General features: G+C 38.5%; 1 protein-coding gene across 2 annotated transcripts in view; it reads left to right on the forward strand.

Annotated features, from left to right (window-relative positions):
* The window catches only part of MTM1 (myotubularin 1), a 110685-nt gene that overhangs the window by 67049 nt on the left and 25606 nt on the right, over positions 1–18030 (forward strand). For both annotated transcript variants that reach the window (XM_053580162.1, XM_053580163.1), the window contains exons 7-10: positions 1373–1456; positions 3628–3777; positions 8397–8585; positions 12357–12542. In XM_053580162.1, coding sequence (XP_053436137.1) covers positions 1373–1456; positions 3628–3777; positions 8397–8585; positions 12357–12542 — 609 coding nt within the window. The remainder of the gene's footprint in view (positions 1–1372; positions 1457–3627; positions 3778–8396; positions 8586–12356; positions 12543–18030) is intronic.

Consider the following 18030-nt stretch of genomic DNA (forward strand, 5'->3'; position numbering starts at 1 on the left):
AGCAAGTAAGTGGTCCTATGTGACAGGGAGAAATACGCCAGGAAGGACAGCAGGAGTGCTGCTGTGGGCGTAGCCTGGTGTTTGTCTTCAGAATGTTGGGGAAGGCCTTCCTGAGGAAGGGTACATTTGATCAGAGATGTGAGAAGTAAGAGGAAGCCACGAGGGAAGAGGATTCCAGGCAGGTGCGGCAGCAGGTACAAAGGCTGGAGCCTGGCGGATGCTTCAGGGAGGGATACATACGGCCAGTGTGGCTGGAGCAGTGAGCAAGGCTGAGAGCAGAGGTGACGTGGGAGGGGTAGCTAGGTGGCAGAAGTCTGCATAGGCCATTGGAGGGACTTCTGCCTTTACTTAAAGTGAGGTGGAAAGCCACCGGAGGCTTTGGGGCACTGGAAACTGATCTGACCTATGTTGTTATGCCACCACCACTCTGACTCTAGAGTTATAAAGATGAAAGCAGGGGTGCAGTTAGGTTATTGTAATATGCCAAGTGAGAGACGGTGGGGGCTTGGACCAGGGTGGTAGGCAGGTGGTGACAACCTTGACCCCAAGGTTTTTGGCTTAATCAACTAGAAGGAGAGGACTGTCATTTATTGGAATGAGGAGACTGTGGGAAGAGTAGTCCTGGTTAGGGGTAAGGGTTTGGCTTTAAATGTGTTAACTTTCAAGTTCTCCAGGTATCTCTTACACAGTCTGGGGTTGTACAGTGGGCATTTGGATAACCAAGTCAGGCACTCAGAGGGTGCTGGAGAGCAATGGATGTTTAGTAGTCACGAGTTTCTGGATGGCATTTACAGCCATGAAATTGATCAATAGTGCCTTGAGAGCAAGCATAGATAGAGCAGGGATGAGTGGTCTGAGTTCCGTCACTTCAGTGTTCAGGCCATCGATTGAGAATTCACAGAAAGCAGTTAATTAAGAATGTCCCTAATGCCCTCTCTTTAAATAGAGAAACATGTGATTGTTCCCTTTCAAAACAGTTGTATTATTTAATAATAATGCTTAGATTTTTTTTTGTCTCTAAGCGGCTTTTACCTGATCTATGGCTGATATTGTTTAAAACTGGTAGGCACTCTTTAGTCTGGAGATCTGATTGTGTGTGTGTGTGTCTGTGTGTGTGTGTGTGTGTAGCATCATTCAAAAAAACTAAAAGATGTTTGTAGCTATAGAAAATTGAAGTTTCAGAAGGAATTACTACTCAGTATAGAAGTTAGTGTAAGTCTGGTCTAAATTTTCCACTGTTCCTTGAAGTCTTAGTTTTGGTTGTAATTTCATGGTCAGCAAATCTAGTATAACTTACTTTGTGAGAAATCAAAAGATATAGTAAACTATTCCTTCACGCTGAACTTTGAAATTTTATTTTTGTCTTTTCTAGCCATTATTTGCATTTTTAAATGAAGAAAAATTTAATGTGGATGGATGGACAGTTTACAACCCAGTTGAAGAATACAGAAGGCAGGTAAGGTGTTAGATACTGTTGTCTAATATGAGCTGAATCTCCAACATGCATAGTAACAGTATGTCATCCAGTCATGCCTTCTGAGAATCACTGATGTCCTTGCTGAATATATTTTTAATGGCAATAGTATTACCCACATGTAGCACGATATAGCTCATTCTGTCACCTGTAATCTATAAGCTCATTCCATAGCCATGTGCAGGTGCCTTGAAGGCTGGATGACTAAGTTCTATTTCTTTCCCTCTATGAAGAACATCTGTTTTATGTTGTTCGTAAAATGACCAAATAATTAGGGTCTAGAAAAGTCAAGCCTCTTATCCCGTACATCTTAGGGATTAATGTTGCTATTTATTTGTATATTTGGAAACTTAACTATTACTGACAGATCTAAATTATATTCATTTCAGTTTGCAAAGTCAAGTGAATGTACATTAAAATTGCCTTTACTCTGCCACCTTATAAACTTCATCTAAATGCATGTTTGCTATAATAAAGGCAAGAGGCTTAGTATAATGTAGCTGTTCAGGAACAAAGGTCTCTTGTGCAATTTTTGTGAAGAAAATCTTGGGCATATTATGTAACAAGAACCATAGTTTGGCCTCTGGCGTAACCAACTTCTATAGGTCAGACAGGAGTTTTATGATGGAGTTTTTCTTTTTTTTGATGGACTTTTTCATGATTATTGTTCTGAAAAGCTCTTTAGATAATTGGGAAATTGTATTGAATGAGCTTTGAGAATCAAGTAAAACCCAGTTGCTTTCATGAAAAGGTCATGAATATAAAGTAAAATGTGGAACCCTAGATTTGAGAAGAACATTCTAGCTACCACCTTCACCATCTGGGCTGGTGAACAACTTGGGGTGATTTTCTTTTTTAATCTTGGTCAGTGCTTTGCCTATTTGTGAGCTGATCTGATGCTCTGGAATTTGGGTGCAATAGTTGAGCCCTAGACCACACGTGTGGTCATATATCCTATTGCTTTCCAAGAAGTCAGGTTTAGACTGTTGAGCTTTCAAAGGCTGTGTACACCTCTCATTTAATGACCTTTGTTCTGGACCAGACTAAGGTGGAAAGAAGACCATTAAAGCGTCTTGCATGTTTTGGAAACCTCTGTTACATTATATAGTAAAATATTTGAGTTTATTTTTGGAGTACTATCAGTAATATTAAGACTTTTTCTTTAGTTCAAAGCTTCTAGCTTGAAATCAAACAGTTCCTGTTTTTAAGGTTGCATGCATATATAAACTTTTGAAGGTAATTTGTTCTAGACTGCCATTATATTCAATCTTTTTTTCTTATAACTTTCTGATGGGACTTATAACTCTCTAATTGGACTCAGCATCAGACTCAGCATCTGTTTGGTCCGTGGTCTATAGGGCCAGACCTAAAGAAAAGGTACAATGTCTGTCCCCAAAGCAAACACCCACATAGCTCACTTTCATGTGTGTTTATTTGTGCATTCGTGAGTATGGGGAGGGAATATTTCACCACCTCTGGATCATATCCCTACTAAGTACAATTTTGTGGGTAGATGATAGGATGGAAGGTATCTCCTTGTCACATTTGCAGTCTGCTTAAAATGCAAATGACTGTATTTCTCATACAACCTATGGGGCTATCGTTGATCCCAAAGACTTGATTGAAAAAAATTATCAGAGGTGGCGAAATGAGTCTCCCTGGAGGGGCTTTCCTTTATTTCCCCTCTGTGATATTCTTTATGAGCTCAGCCTCTCTCCACTTTGGAACAGACGGAAGCATTGACTCTGTTTTGAGCATGGAGAGGAAGTTGCCTGATCTCTTTTTGATCATCAGTTAGACACAGATTAAGATGACACAGGGTACTTTTCTTAGAGGTGGGAGGGGTGCATGGGTGCGGGGTGAACTTGGGTTAATCTCTATTATGTAAGTAGTAAAGAGTATGTTGACACAAAGATCTCTAAGAGAATTGGTATTTACCAATGATAGTTTAGAATTGTCACCAGTGTTGTGTCTTGTGTTCCTGCGTTGTCTGGATTCTTGATTTGGCACCCTTATTATGAATAGGTAGGCCGTCATTACCCTGGGGTCAAAGAGGCATGTGCACATGTTGCTATGAGGAAGAAAAGAGGCCTACGGGCAAGTCCAGAGCTGCAGTCAAGCAATGCTGACTCCGACTTCCTTTTTTCCTGCAGGGCTTACCTAATCACCATTGGAGAATAACTTTTATTAATAAGTGCTATGAGTTCTGTGACACTTACCCCGCCCTTTTGGTGGTTCCATATCGTGCCTCAGATGATGACCTCAGGAGAGTTGCAACTTTCAGATCCCGAAATCGAATTCCAGTGAGTACTGCAATTAGCATTTCTCTCAAAGAGTGCCTTTTATTCCATAAGAATGGTAGGCAAGTAATTTAGAGAAACGCTCCTTTTGGAATATCATTCCAAAAAATATTTATCAAGTGCCTTCTGAGGGCAAAGCACCATGCCAACTGGAGAAGGAAGTATGACAACAAGGAGCTTGTGACCACGGGCGGAGAATGAATGTGAGTAAAGAACTCTGGAAGGAAGACGAACCTGTAACGCTGTTGTGTGTGAATCACGTGTTGTGTGGAACGAAGGACAGGCCCTATGTGGTTTTCATCTTTGTGGCACCACACCTGACACACGTTAGGCTTTCAATAAATGTCAGATTGATCATGCTGAAAGGACACACTAGCTCGTCAGCAGATGTATAAGCAAAGCTTTTCCGTGTCCTGGCGGTGACTAGCATGAGCTCCTCTTCATCACCTTTGCGGGCCGCCTCGAAGCCGTTATCGAACTGTAGTCAGGTACAGATTATTCCAGACAGTGTACTTCTCTGTCATTGAACCTAGTTCACAAAGCTCTCTTTTGGTCCTTAAGTATTCATGGATGCATCATACCTTCTACTCTGTATAAATTTTATAGACTAAAAAGTTTGAAGTGTTTTTTTTTTTTTTTCCCCTGTTAATTTTCAGGGTCTGTCATAATAAGTACTTTGGTTTTTTTTCCCAAAATTAGTAAATTTTTAAAAACAAAAGTTGAAGAAATTAAGATTCAATGTCACCTTGCCTTTAACTTTTAAGTCTAGACATGTTTGTCCTTAAAAGGACAATTGTGAGAACCTTTTTTATACTATTGGCCTAATATGAATTTTATTTTATTTATTATTATATATATATATATTTTTTTTTTTTTTTTTTTTTTGCAGTTTTTGGCTGGGTCTGGGTTGGAACCTGCCACCTCTGGCATATGGGGCCGGCACCGTACTCCTTTGAGCCACAGGCATCACCAAGCCTAATATGAATTTTAAATCTTAAAATCCACTTACTTCTCTAATTATTAGTGTCTGTTAATATCTTCATGATATATACTGTACTTGAAGATACAGTCTTAACTCATTTGTTAGAACACGGTGCTAATGACACTAGAGTTACAAGTTTACTCCTTGTACTCTGCTTGGCCATGGTTTTCTGAGATCATACCCCTCCCCCTAGCCTGCTGTCTTTCCAATACTGCCTTGTCCACAAGGAGGAGTGAACTAGGGTAGTGTGGTTTAGTTTCATTCACTAGTTCATTCGGTCAATATCTATTTGGCATCTACTGTGTCATTTGTGTATCTGGGTAAATTTCATGGGGTTTGTGGCAGGAGAAGAAATGAAACAACTGTGCCCAGTGTACCACCTCAGTCTGCCATCTTGATCCAATCATGCCCATGATCCTGGATGACTAAGAGTCCACTGTAGAACAAATAGAATTTAAATTTTTACTTAGCCATTTTATTGATGCTTCTCACTTTAAAATGGCTACCAATTTGCATTTCATTTCCTAAAAAAGCTAGGGCTAAGCTGTCCATCACTCCTACATACTTGTAGACGGTCTACTTTTAGGTGTTATTAAGCAGGGTAATATGCTCTTTTCTTTTCTTTTTTTTTTTTTTTACAGAAGGTTTTTATTGGCGAGGGAGGGATGCTGCAGAGCAGCACCAAGGAGGAGAGAAAAAGGGGGGGGAGAAAAGAGAGAGAGAGGAAAGGGAGAGGGGGAGAGAGACCCAGAGAGACAGGAAGAGAGAGGAGGAGAGAGGAGTGGAGAGAGGTTAACATGCTTTTTTCAAAATACCTTCTAACCACCTGACTCTTGACTGTAAGCCCACAGCTTTGCTTACACCCTTTAATGTGAAATCATTGATATTTGATAGTCATTTCTTTTTATAAAAGCCCATGTAACAATACGGAAAGAATTGGTAAGAAAGAGATTTTATTTTATATGTAAATAAGATACAAACTATAATAAAATACCATTGGGTAATAAGATAATCCATGTGCATTAAAGTTTCCATTACTGGATACGTATTCCTTTGTTCTCAAACAGGTTTGTCTTAATTTTGTGGAACTCTTTAATATGCAAGTAAAAGATGTTTATTTTAGACATTTTAGAAAATACTGAGCTGAAAGGAGTCTGCCACCTAGTGAGAACCAGTGTTAACATTTTTGGCATACACCCACACTTCTGTGTGTATGTGTATATATATGAATATTTGAAAAAGAAATTCTATAATTTGTGTCTGTTTTCTACCTAGCAATAGCTTATAAAAACTTCCCACGTTGCTAAATATGATCTGCTCAGGTGCTAATATATAGATGATTTATTTAATCAGTTCTATTATGAGACATCTAGGTTCTTATATAATCTTTTGCTATTGTAAACAATGGCTGTCATAAACATTTTGAAGTGGCTAAATACTTGTGCACGTCCTTAATTACGTGTGGTTTCTAGATAATTTTAATAAGAATAATGTGATACAATACCATATACTTTAAAAGCACTCGTGGTAATTGATACTGTGAAGATTATTGGTACCCATTCAGCTCTACAACAAGCATCCGTTTGAAAAGGTAGGAAGAACCATCCCCTTACAAATAAAAGAAATTGAAAGTTGAAACAACTCTGAGAGTAGCTTTCCTAATGTGACACTGCAGAGAGTAGAGGGCTGGGAGAAGGGAGGGCGTTGGCAGAGGGCAGTTTCTTGCCTATGGCCCAACTGAAATTTGCAATTCAATGAGGGTCTTTCTTAGATAATCCATTTGATATTTTTAAAAATGATCTTATTCCTTTTATCTTTCTTGATACCAGGGCCATAGGAAACAGGCCGGACAAGTTAGAAGGTTTAACGCGGGCCAGTGCCTTTACCAAGGCTCCCAGTTCTAAGCTTTTGGACTCTTTTTATTTTTTTTTTTAGTGTTGGGGATTCATTGAGGGTACAATAAGCCAGGTTACACTGATTGCATTTGTTAGGTAAAGTCCCTTTTGCAATCATGTCTTGCCCCCAGAAGATGTGGCACACACCAAGGCCCCACCCCCCTCCCTCCTTCCCTCTCTCTGCTTTTCCTCCCCCCCCATGACCTTAATTGTCATTAATTGTCCTCATATCAAAATTGAGTACATAGGATTTATGCTTCTCCATTATTGTGATGCTTTACTAAGAATAATGTCTTCCACGTCCATCCAGGTTAATACGAAGGATGTAAAGTCTCCATTCTTTTTAATGGCTGAATAGTATTCCATGGTATACATATACCACAGCTTGTTAATCCATTCCTGGGTTGGTGGGCATTTAGGCTGTTTCCACATTTTGGCGATTGTAAATTGAGCTGCAATAAACAGTCTCGTACAAGTGTCCTTATGATAAAAGGATTTTTTTCCCTTCTGGGTAGATGCCCAGTAAAGGGATTGCAGGATGAAATGGGAGGTCTAGCTTGAGTGCTTTGAGGGTTCTCCATACTTCTTTCCAGAAAGGTTGTACTAGTTTGCAGTCCCACCAGCAGTGTAAAAGTGTTCCCTTCTCTCCACATCCACGCCAGCATCTGCAGTTTTGAGATTTTGTGACGTGGGCCATTCTTACTGGGGTTAGATGGTATCTCAGGGTTGTTTTGATTTTCATTTCTCTAATAGATAGGGATGATGAGCATTTTTTCATGTTTGTTAGCCATTCGTCTGTCTTCTTTAGAGAAGGTTCTATTCATATCTTAGGCAGGGGCTACCATGATGTTTTTCTGATGGGCCATTATTCTGCCCATTTGACAAAAGATGAAGGGGAAGCCAGAGACGCTGCAAGTCAAATGTCTGATGTTAGAGCCATGGCAGAGGTGGCACATGACCCCAAAGCCTACATTGTCACCAGGCACACTGCACTTGCACAGCTCCCTGTTTTTAACAGCTCTGTTGAGGTCTGCTTCACATACCACACGATTCCCCATCTCAGGTATACAGTTCGATAGTGATTGGTAAATTACATTATTAGCTAGTTTTTACATGTATTGCTGTGAGTTGGGGAACCAGGTTAACAAATGCTCTGGGTTTGCGTATAAAATGAGAGAAGATGGACTCTGAACAAAGGCTTGGTGAGCTTTCCTAGGCATCGGGCATCCAAGCTGCATTGTGGAGACCGGCCGCTCTTTGTGTCCTGAAATCTTCTTTGCTTCCCTTCGATCATCTTCCCTCCTGTTTTAGATTCGAGAATTGAGACTTTTGGGAAAATAACCTGTAGATGTGAGTCAATATTATAAGAAACATATTGTATCAGAGATGATTTCCTTCACTCTCACTTTGTACTGAAGCTGTTTGTATATGGTAGCAAATCAAATGTAAGCTACAGAATTAAAATAATATCAGAAACTTTCTATTTATTTAAGTAAGATCACTATTTTTAGGTAAGTATTTAATTTCCATTAGACGTGGTGCTAAGAAAAGACTAGCGATTCTAATTGTTTCCAAGTAGACACAATTATTAAATGTGTGTCTCTGGGCACACACGCAGTGAAATTGTACATGAACTGATATTCTATTTTGCACAATTAGATTCACTTCTTCATGATTGTTAGTACGTTTTTCTATTTTTTTTTTTTGAGATGCGATTTCTTGATAGTTTAAACTTTCTGACATAGGTGCTGTCATGGATTCATCCAGAAAATAAGACGGTCATTGTCCGTTGCAGTCAGCCTCTTGTTGGTATGAGTGGTAAACGAAATAAAGATGATGAGAAGTATCTTGACATTATCAGGGAGACGAATAGACAAATTTCTAAACTCACCATCTATGATGCAAGACCCAATGTAAATGCAGTGGCCAATAAGGTGAGTGTATTCAATGATGTGATGGAAACTTAGCTTACGTACAGGGTGCAGTGTTGTCTGTGAATGTTGTTGCTGTGGTTTGTCAACATGTGGATATACATTAATAGTTAAGAAAACTTGTTCTCTTATGTAGAAAGTAGTTTTAATCACAAAACTTACCTTAAACAAAAGTTGAATACATTAAAATCACATGAAAATAAACTTCAGGAAAATAGGCACATCTAGAACTGTAATGAACTTTGGTCAGAATGGTAAGCAGGCAAAAGTTAGAATCACTTTGCAGCTCTTTTGGCTGTGGGTGATCACTCTCCATGTGTACGCTGATGAGGCATCTATAAGGAGTTGCAGGAAGCTATAATTATTCAAATCCTAAAATTCTAGCCTTACTCAAACACTCCCTCCCCGTGCCCATATACTTATAAGTGTGTGTTCTCATTTATAATTCAAGAAATGAGTGGACCCACATATGTGAATTTCCTAATCACACACACAAAAGGTTAACATTTTTAAAGACGTCTGTCTCAATTGGCCTTTTGCCTTCTTAAACAGAACATATCAAATGCATTGGAAGAAGATTATGGACATCAGTATACAGTGTCGCCTACAGAAGCTGTTGCAAGGTGTGAGGCTATTTGGCCCCACGCTAAGTGGCCCAGATTGGTGCACATTTTATGTTTGATTTCTCCTTGTTTTTTCTTCTCCTTCCATCATTGCCAGCTGTCACTTCCAAATGCTCACAGTGGGCCTGCCCTGAGTTGCTCACTCCCATTCTCACTTCCATTCTGCCTCTCAGATTTATTGTTTCTCATCAGCCATAGGCTTAAATTTCATCATCTTTAATACTTTGCTTATCCCAAGGCCATTTATCTGGCATCTTCAATTATTCAGAACACAAGACAAGAACCAGAAAGCACAACAAGTCCTTGAGCCGCTCCGGAAGATGCAGCGGCTTCCTGATGGAATCTGTGATGTCTGTCTGCACTAAGCTGTGTTGAATTGTGTGTGCGTGCGGGGCACTTCGTTCCATTATTTGCGGACAGATCATCTGTCCCCTGCCACATGCATGCTCTTAGACCAGCTATTTGATTTTGAAATTATGTGTAAAGCAATCAGGAAGTTAAGTTGATAAGTAAACTAAGAATTATAAATAAAATACTTAGGAAGTTAATTCTAAGTATCTTCTTGCCTTGTCCTTCATTTTATATATTTCTGTTCCTACTATCCTTCATATATAACTCAGATTGAAGACATTTACAAAATACAATATTTCCATGTACATATTTAGCCTGAAATAGATATAACATTAAAATGAAGAATTTAGAGAGGATATTTAAAATATTAAAATGTATAAAATAAATATATTAATTATATTAACTCAAAGGCTCTTTATAGCAATAGAATTCTTGAATGCCTTTTTAACACTCTGAAATAATCCTCTATTTCTAGTCCTTTTAGGAATCAAGGGAAGGAAAATATTAAGGGAAAAGCCTAAGCCTTCAAGATCGCTGTGTCTTTTTTTTTTTTTTAAACCACACTTGTGTCCTTCCCCCGCCCCTTCTGTGTCTCTCTGCCCCTCGTCTATATCCATAGCAACAGCCTTTGGACCTTTACATCATTGTACTAGGTAATTTGGGTTGTTCTCTTTTGTTGAATAAAGGAAAACCCAGAAGGATACTTAAAAAGTAACGAGAAATGTAGAATTCGAGCTGTGGGGAACTCAATGTATGCCTGACTAATTGATTTTTACCCTTTCTGTCTTCTGTTCTCTTTGGACCTAATTGTTCCTCCTTTGTGGATATTTAGAAATTTACAGCCCCAGATGTAATAAGCAATATCACATCGTCACACCATTTTAAATTAAATAAGCAAAATCCAGGGATAGGTAAGATCTAGCACCAACCGCTTCTATTTTTGTGGCAGTACACTGGTGAATCAAAGTGGAACTGTATTCATGTCTGTTTTTGCCAGAAACTTTGGCAGTGAGTAATATTTTTCCTTTTATTTTTTTCACATAACATTTTTCAGTTATTTATGAAAGGAACTCCAGTGTTAAAGATCTCTTTGAAAATCACCATAGCTATTTAAAAACCACATGTGCAGACAACAGGTCGTCCGTCTTTGGGAGGAGAGGGTGATGTTTCATTACATTACAGGCTTAAAGACCTAGCAAGAGGTAGACAGGCCATTTCTTCCCAGGCCCCATTCCTGTAGTTTACAAAAGTGACTGCCAGCTAGGCAGGAGCCCCAGGCAAAGGAAGGTAGCCTCTGTGTCTGCTTATTTATTAGCTAATAACATTTTTAAAAACAGCAAAGTGAATGTTTGCTGTCTACTTATTACTGATGCCATCTAGACTTAGAGCAAGCTTTAAAGAAATATTTCTGCCTCAGTATGTTTTCCTGCCTAGAGTCTCTGGAGATCAAGGCCTTTGGGTTGTCAGAATGGCCTTTGGGCTTGAGGTTCGAGTGGTAGCCTTACTTAGACTGCAGAAAATTTCTCTGTAACCTCAGGAAAAACCTCTAGGTGGTTTGGGTCCCTTTGTCCCTGGCTACAACTTGTATTTCCACCATTGTTATAAATAAAAAGAAAAGAGGCGTATTGTAGTGACTACACATTTGCCCGGTAACTTCCCCTTTCCTCTTCGGACCCAGGCAGGTGTTTCCCTGTCCTCTTCCTAAGGTCACTCTCAAGTTTGTGGAACATTCTTTCTTTGCAAGTTGCAGAACTGGTTAATTTTTCATAAAGGGCCACATGTTCCTTGGCATTTCAAAGCATTTGAGCAGAAGGCGGCTAGATTCCCAAACAGAACCGTAGCATCACTTTTTGTCCACGTGTGGAACAGGCAGACTTCACCACGCTGTGAAGGTGAACCAGAGTCTGGCCAGCAAGTTAATGTTTGTAGGTGCTATGGGGTGGTAGACATCTCGTCTCCTCTTGAAAACTTTTCCTTGAAGACTCAATGCATGCTGTACTCTGTCCTGGGTGTTTGTACAGCAGAGAGAGAGTGTTATGGTGTAGTAGAAGAGGTTTGGGCTTCAACGTCAAACTAGACTTAAATTTCACTTATTACCTGTGTGACTTTGGGGACATTTAAATAGATTCTCTGAGTTTGTTTGCTCATTTGCAAAATGAGAATAGTAATGCCTATCTTGTAATATTGCTGTCAGGGATAAAATTATGAAAATAAAAATCACAGTACCTAGGACATCACAGGAGCTCATTAAATAGTGACTGACATCAGCTATTAAGATATAGCATAGTTCCCCTAATGCTATGAGGCCTAGGTAGTATTATGCCCAATTTTACAAAAGAGGACATTGGAACTCAACAGAGGTTAAATACCTTGCCCTGTCACATGGCAGGAGAAGCCTAAACTGTCAGACTGGGTCTGACTCCAAAGACTGTTGTTTTCTTCTAACACATCACGTCCTATGCAAGTGGCTTTGTAGCTATGAGATTGACGGAGAATGAGGACCTTCCAAACCTGCCCTTATCTTTCCAGATCCAGAAGAAGAGTTATTACAGAGCCTTTTGAAGATGATTTTTTTCTCATGAATGCAGATTTCTCAGGAAATTGTCAGCCGTCTTTTTTCTAGCTCAAAGTATGACTAATGTTGTTGAGATTCAGTGTTGCATAGGAAGTCAAGTCACATCAATTATTTAAATTGAGTGGTTTTGATTGATATTTGGAGGACAAATAACTTTTGAAATACTTGTGTAAATTACTGATGAAACAGAAAACCTAACTGTTTGAATATTGTGTTGTTTCTTAGGCAACGGGAGGAGGATATGAAAGTGATGATGCATATCATAACACGGAACTTTTCTTCTTAGACATTCATAATATTCATGTTATGCGAGAATCTTTAAAAAAAGTGAAAGACATTGTTTATCCTAATGTAGAAGAATCTCATTGGTTGTCCAGTTTGGAATCTACTCATTGGTTGGAACATATCAAGGCAAGTATTTTTTTTTAACATTTGCAAATATGACATTTGCATTATAATTGTATAGTGGAACAGGAATTTTTTTAATTCCTTAAATTTTAGAGAACTTAACACTGAGAGATAAACTATTTGTAGGAGACTCTACATTTGACAGTTCTGTGTTTCTTTATAATTTGCATACCTAAAGATATCATCACATCAATCTAGAATATTTTTAGAGTTTATAGAAATATCTCTTCACATCTTTTTGGAAGGAAGGAATTCAGTTTTTCTTGAACATTTATTTAGGAATAGCTAATTTATTATCTAACCATTACCAGATATGATCCTCATAGACCTAGATAGATGATTTTTTAAAACTAATCTTAAATGCATGTAAAGAATGAGTTTTATGTTTTTGTTATGTTTAATCCTTAATCCTGGTAAAGACATCAAGAATCCAACACTCTTTGTTAAAGTAAAAGTACTTGAAGGCATCTGAGGGAACTAATACTTTTAGAAGCTGTGTAGTTCTGTAAACAAACTAATAAAAAGTTAGCTTTAAATAGGTGAATGATTAAGATGGATTGTTATCGAATCTAAATTTATTTTCCAACTTAATAGGAATTATATTTCTATTTTACTTGTCTTTTTTCTTTTTTAAAAATTTTTCTTGTTTGGGATTCATTGAGGGTACAAAGTATTAGGTTACACTGATTGCATTTGTTAGATAAAGTCCCTATTATAATTGTGTCCTGCCTCCAAGAGGTGTGCCATCCGCTGTGACCCCCACATTGTCCTTCCTTCCCTCTCCCCACTTGCTCATTCCCCTACCCCTCTGCCTCGTATTAGCTCATCTCCTGCCTTCATATTAGAATGGAGTACATTGAATTCTTGCTTCTCCATTCTTGTGATGCTTTGCTAAGAGGAATGTGTTCTACCTTCATCCAGGTTAATACAAAAGATGTAAAGTCTCCATCTTTTTTTACTGGCTGAATAGTATTCCCTGCTCTATATATATCACAGCTTGTTAATCCAACTGGCTTGGTGGGCATTTAGGCTGTTTCCAAACTTGGCAATTGTAAATTGAGCTGCGATAAACAGTCTAGTGCAAATATCCTTATGATAAAAGGATTTTTTTTTCTTCTGGGTAGATGCCTAGTAATGGGATTGCAGGATCAAATGGGAGGTCTAATTTGAATTCTTTGAGGATTCTCCATACTTCTTTCCAAAAAGGTTGTATCAGTGTAAATGTGTTCCCTTCTCTCCACATCCACACGAGCATCTGCAACTTTGAGACCTTGTGATGTGGGCCATTCTCATTGGGGTTAGGTGATGTTTCAGGGTAGTTTTGATTTGCATTTCTCTGGTGATTAGGGATGATGAGCATTTTTTCATATATTTGTTAGCCATTCATATGTCTTCTTTAGAGAAGGTTCTATTCATGTCTCTTGCCCAGCGATATGTGGGATTGTTGGGTCTTTTTTGTTGATTAATTTGAGTTCTCTATACATCCTAGTTATCAAGCTTTTGTCCGATTCATAATATGCAAATATCTTTTCCTGTTCTGAAGGATGTCTGTTTGCTTTGGTTGTTGTCTCCTTAGCTGCACAGAAACTTTTCAGTTTAATTAAGTCCCATTTGTTTATTTTTGTTGTTGTTGCAATTGCCATGGAAGTCGTCTTCACAAAGTCTTTCCCCAAGCTGGTATCTTCAAGTGTTTCCCCACACTTTCTTTGAGGATTTTTATTGTTTCATGCCTTAGATTTAAATCTTTTTTCCATCTTGAATCAATTTTTGTAAGTGGTGAGAGATGTGAGTCCACTTTCAGTCTTTTACATGTGGTTATCCAGTTCTCCCAACACCATTTATTGAATAGGGATTCTTTTCCCCACTGTATGTTCTTATTTAGTTTATCAAAGATCAGGTGACTGTAAGAGGTTAGTTTCATCTCATGGTTTTCTATTCAGTTCCAAATGTCAATATCTCTGTTTTTATGCCACTATACTATTCAACATAGTGCTGGAAGTTCTAGCCAATACAATCAGGCAAGAGAAGGAAATAAAGGGCATCCAAATGGGTGCATAGGAGGTCAAACTCTCTCTTTGCCAACAATATGATGTTATACTTAGAGAACTCCAAAGACTCAACCACAGGACTCCTGGTAGTGATAAAAAAATACAGCGTTGTCTCAGGATATAAAATCAATGTCCATAAATCAGTAGCCTTTGCATATGCCAAAACTAGCCAAAAACAGCCAAGATGAGAAGCTAATCAAGGACACAATTCCCTTCACTGTAGCTTCAAAAAAAAAAAAAAAAATGACATACCTAAGAATATACCTAACAAAAGAGGTGAAAGACCTCCACTAATAAAATTTAAAAACCCTAAGAAAAGAAATAGCAGAGGATATTAACAAATGGAACATACTATGCCCATAGCTGGGAAGAATTAACATTGTGAAAATGTCTATACTACCCAAAGCAATCTACAGATTCAATGCAATCCCCATTAAAATGCCATCACCATACTTTCAAGAATTGGAAAAGGTAATTCTTCATTTTGTATGGAACCAGAAGAAACCCCATACAGCCGAGGCAATTCTTAGTAATAAAAACAAAACCAAGGGTATTATCCCACCAGACTTTTGGCCATACTACAAGGCCATAGTGTGTTTTATTTTTTTTAATTTCTGATCCTCAAAAATTCAAAAACAGTTGTGAAAACTAAATGTAATGTGGATCCTGGATGGAGTCTTTGAACAGAAAAAAGACATTAAATAAAAACTAAGGAAATCCAAATAAAGTATGACCTTAGTCAATAATAAGTTTGTTAATAATGCATCAATATTGGTTCCTTAGTTGTGACAAATGTACCATATAGTGTGACATACCATAGTTGTGACCAGTATAGCATGGGATGTCAGAAAGAGGGGAAACTGGGCTGAGTATATGTGAATTTTTTATAGTACAACATTTCTATAAATCTAAAACTGTTCTAAAATTGTTTTATTTTTTAATAAAAGGATTGCACAGGTTTTGTGTGCAAAGCATCGTGTTAGACCCTGTGAGTGGGAAAAGGTATAAGTTTTAAGGAGGTTCATGTATGGTTGAAGAGATGATCTGTATGTGTAAAAAGAAACATAATATTCTAAGGTATCATGTGTGAAGTACCAAGTGGGCCTTCATGTCAGAGTCAGTAGAAGGAATAGGTCCTTTGGGAACTTGATCTAACCCTTGAAGAAAGCAACAGGATGGGAGGATCCATTCTAGAGATCAAAGCCCAGAAACAAGCTTAGGTGAGACCGTATTAGGAAGAGTAAGGATTTCCATAGTTGCAGGTTAATCTAGACATCTGGAAGAAGCCAGACAGGGGCCTTGATTATCAGGTTAGGCCATGAGGAGGCTCCAGAGGTTTTGGAATAGCAGGTTATTTTAGGAAAATGTTTTGGCAGCTGCTTGTAGAATAGATAAGAAAGTGATGTCAGAGAAAACAGAGCCATTTCAAGAGTGCAGAAATGGGAATAGTAAAGGCCTAAATTAGAATGCTGCCAATGTGAGGGTGAAGAGATTATGAGAGGAACAGATACAAGATGTTTCCAAGGAGGGGCCTATGATACTTGATGATTCGCAAGGTGTGGTATCCTAAGGAATGAAGGGTGATGCCAAGAAGGTGAGCCTAGTCAACAGAAAGTGATGCTGTCATTTGTAAATGAAGGGTAGTCCTGATCAGGAGCTTGATCAAGAGAAACACCATGCATTTGTGAGAATGGTATGCCATCTACCTAGTGATGTCTATCAGGTATGTTTCCATGCAAAATGGAACTCAAAATAGAGGCATAGGGATTAGATGTCAGTTTGAGAGTCCACTGTTGGGCAAGAGACTCAAGCTGAGCCCTTTAAGGTGGATGCTGATAGAGAGGGCATACAGGGAGAAAATAAGAGGAGTTTGAATAGAGCCTTGACCATGTTTGTATTCAGGATAGGATGTGAAGTGGATCTCAGTGAAGGAAAAATAAGATACATGAGGAAATCAAAGGGTCAATGGGACTTGAAACTTTTTTAGGAAGGTCCTTGATGACCTTGAGTTTGGACCTTCATTGTCATCTAGAGATGGGGTGGAGGAAGAGTTGAGGAAATAGATGTAGTGAACAGAGACTTTTCTTTTCAAATGAAAAATAGTTGAAGAGGGACATGTTTAGAAGGCCTTTTCAAGTCGTGGGAAGCTTTAGCCTTTTTTGTAGACAGACAAGGGATTCACTTCAGGCAGGTTTTTTAAAAATAATAATGCAGGTCTGAAAAGATGAATATACTAGAATGTTTATAATAGTGGGAAAACACTGGAAACAATATAAATGTATAGAAAAATTGTATGTATATAATGAAACACTATGCAGTCATTATGAATTGTATAATACAATATTTAATAACATGAGGAAATGTTCAGCCTATAAAAGTGAAAAGAGCTACCAACAGCCCCAATTTGAGGGAAAATGTGTACAAAGAAGTATAAAAAGTAGCTACCAACATGTTAACAATTATTATTTCTGAGTATTAGAACTATGATAATTTTTATTTTCTTTTGTTCTTTTATTTTCCATTTTGGGGGCATATACGTTACTTTTGCAAAGAAGAGAAACTTTTTTAAAAAAAGCATGGGTACAGGAATTACTGGCAAGGTGGCTGAGCTCCTACTCTGAGCTAGATAGAAGGAAGACAGACTGGGTGAAAGGTATTATTCAATGGCTCAGATATCTGAGGAAATTAGGAGTCGAGGCTATCTGCAAAAGATCAAGTGTAGAAATTAGGACTTATGGAATATGGAAAATGCTGTAAAGACCTCTTTAAAGTTTTGTCCACAGAAAAGGGGGTCCAAAGAAATGAAAGAAACTATCATTGTTCTCTCAGGAGACAAGAGGAGATCTGAAGAGACTGGGGAGCCCATACAGACTTGTATAAGAACATCTGACCCAGGGCTTCTCAGGCATCAGTCAAATCATAGCAGTTCAGGCAGTGGAACAGAGATGTGTATACCATCACCATGGGCTGGGTGGAATATTTAGGCTGCACTTTCTCTGTAATCTCTAGAAAGTAATCTATTCCTTGCCTCTTACAGCTTTTTGTGGCCACTGGCATTCCTTGGCTTATGGCCCCATCACTCCATCTTCTGTTTCTGTGGATACATTGCCTTCTCCTTTACTGTCTTCCCCCTTATCAGGATAATCCAGAATAATATCCCTATCTGGATAATCCACCTGGATAATCCAGAATAATCTCCCTATCTCAAAGTTGATCACATCCACAAAGTCCCTGTTACCATGTTAGGTAGTAGTTCACAGGTTCCAGGGGTTAGGACCTAGATACCTTTCATCATCATTCAACCTCCTACACCTTTGCAGGCCCAAGGCTGCTGATAAAGCGGTAGCATGGCTGTCACTAACCTGTAGTCTGGTGAAATGATCTCACCACTCAATGCATGAAACCAGGGCAAGCTCTTTGCTGCAAGAAGACCACCACCCCTG

This window comes from Nycticebus coucang, chromosome X (genome assembly GCF_027406575.1).
Source record: "Nycticebus coucang isolate mNycCou1 chromosome X, mNycCou1.pri, whole genome shotgun sequence".
NCBI classification, from domain to species: Eukaryota; Metazoa; Chordata; class Mammalia; order Primates; family Lorisidae; genus Nycticebus; species Nycticebus coucang.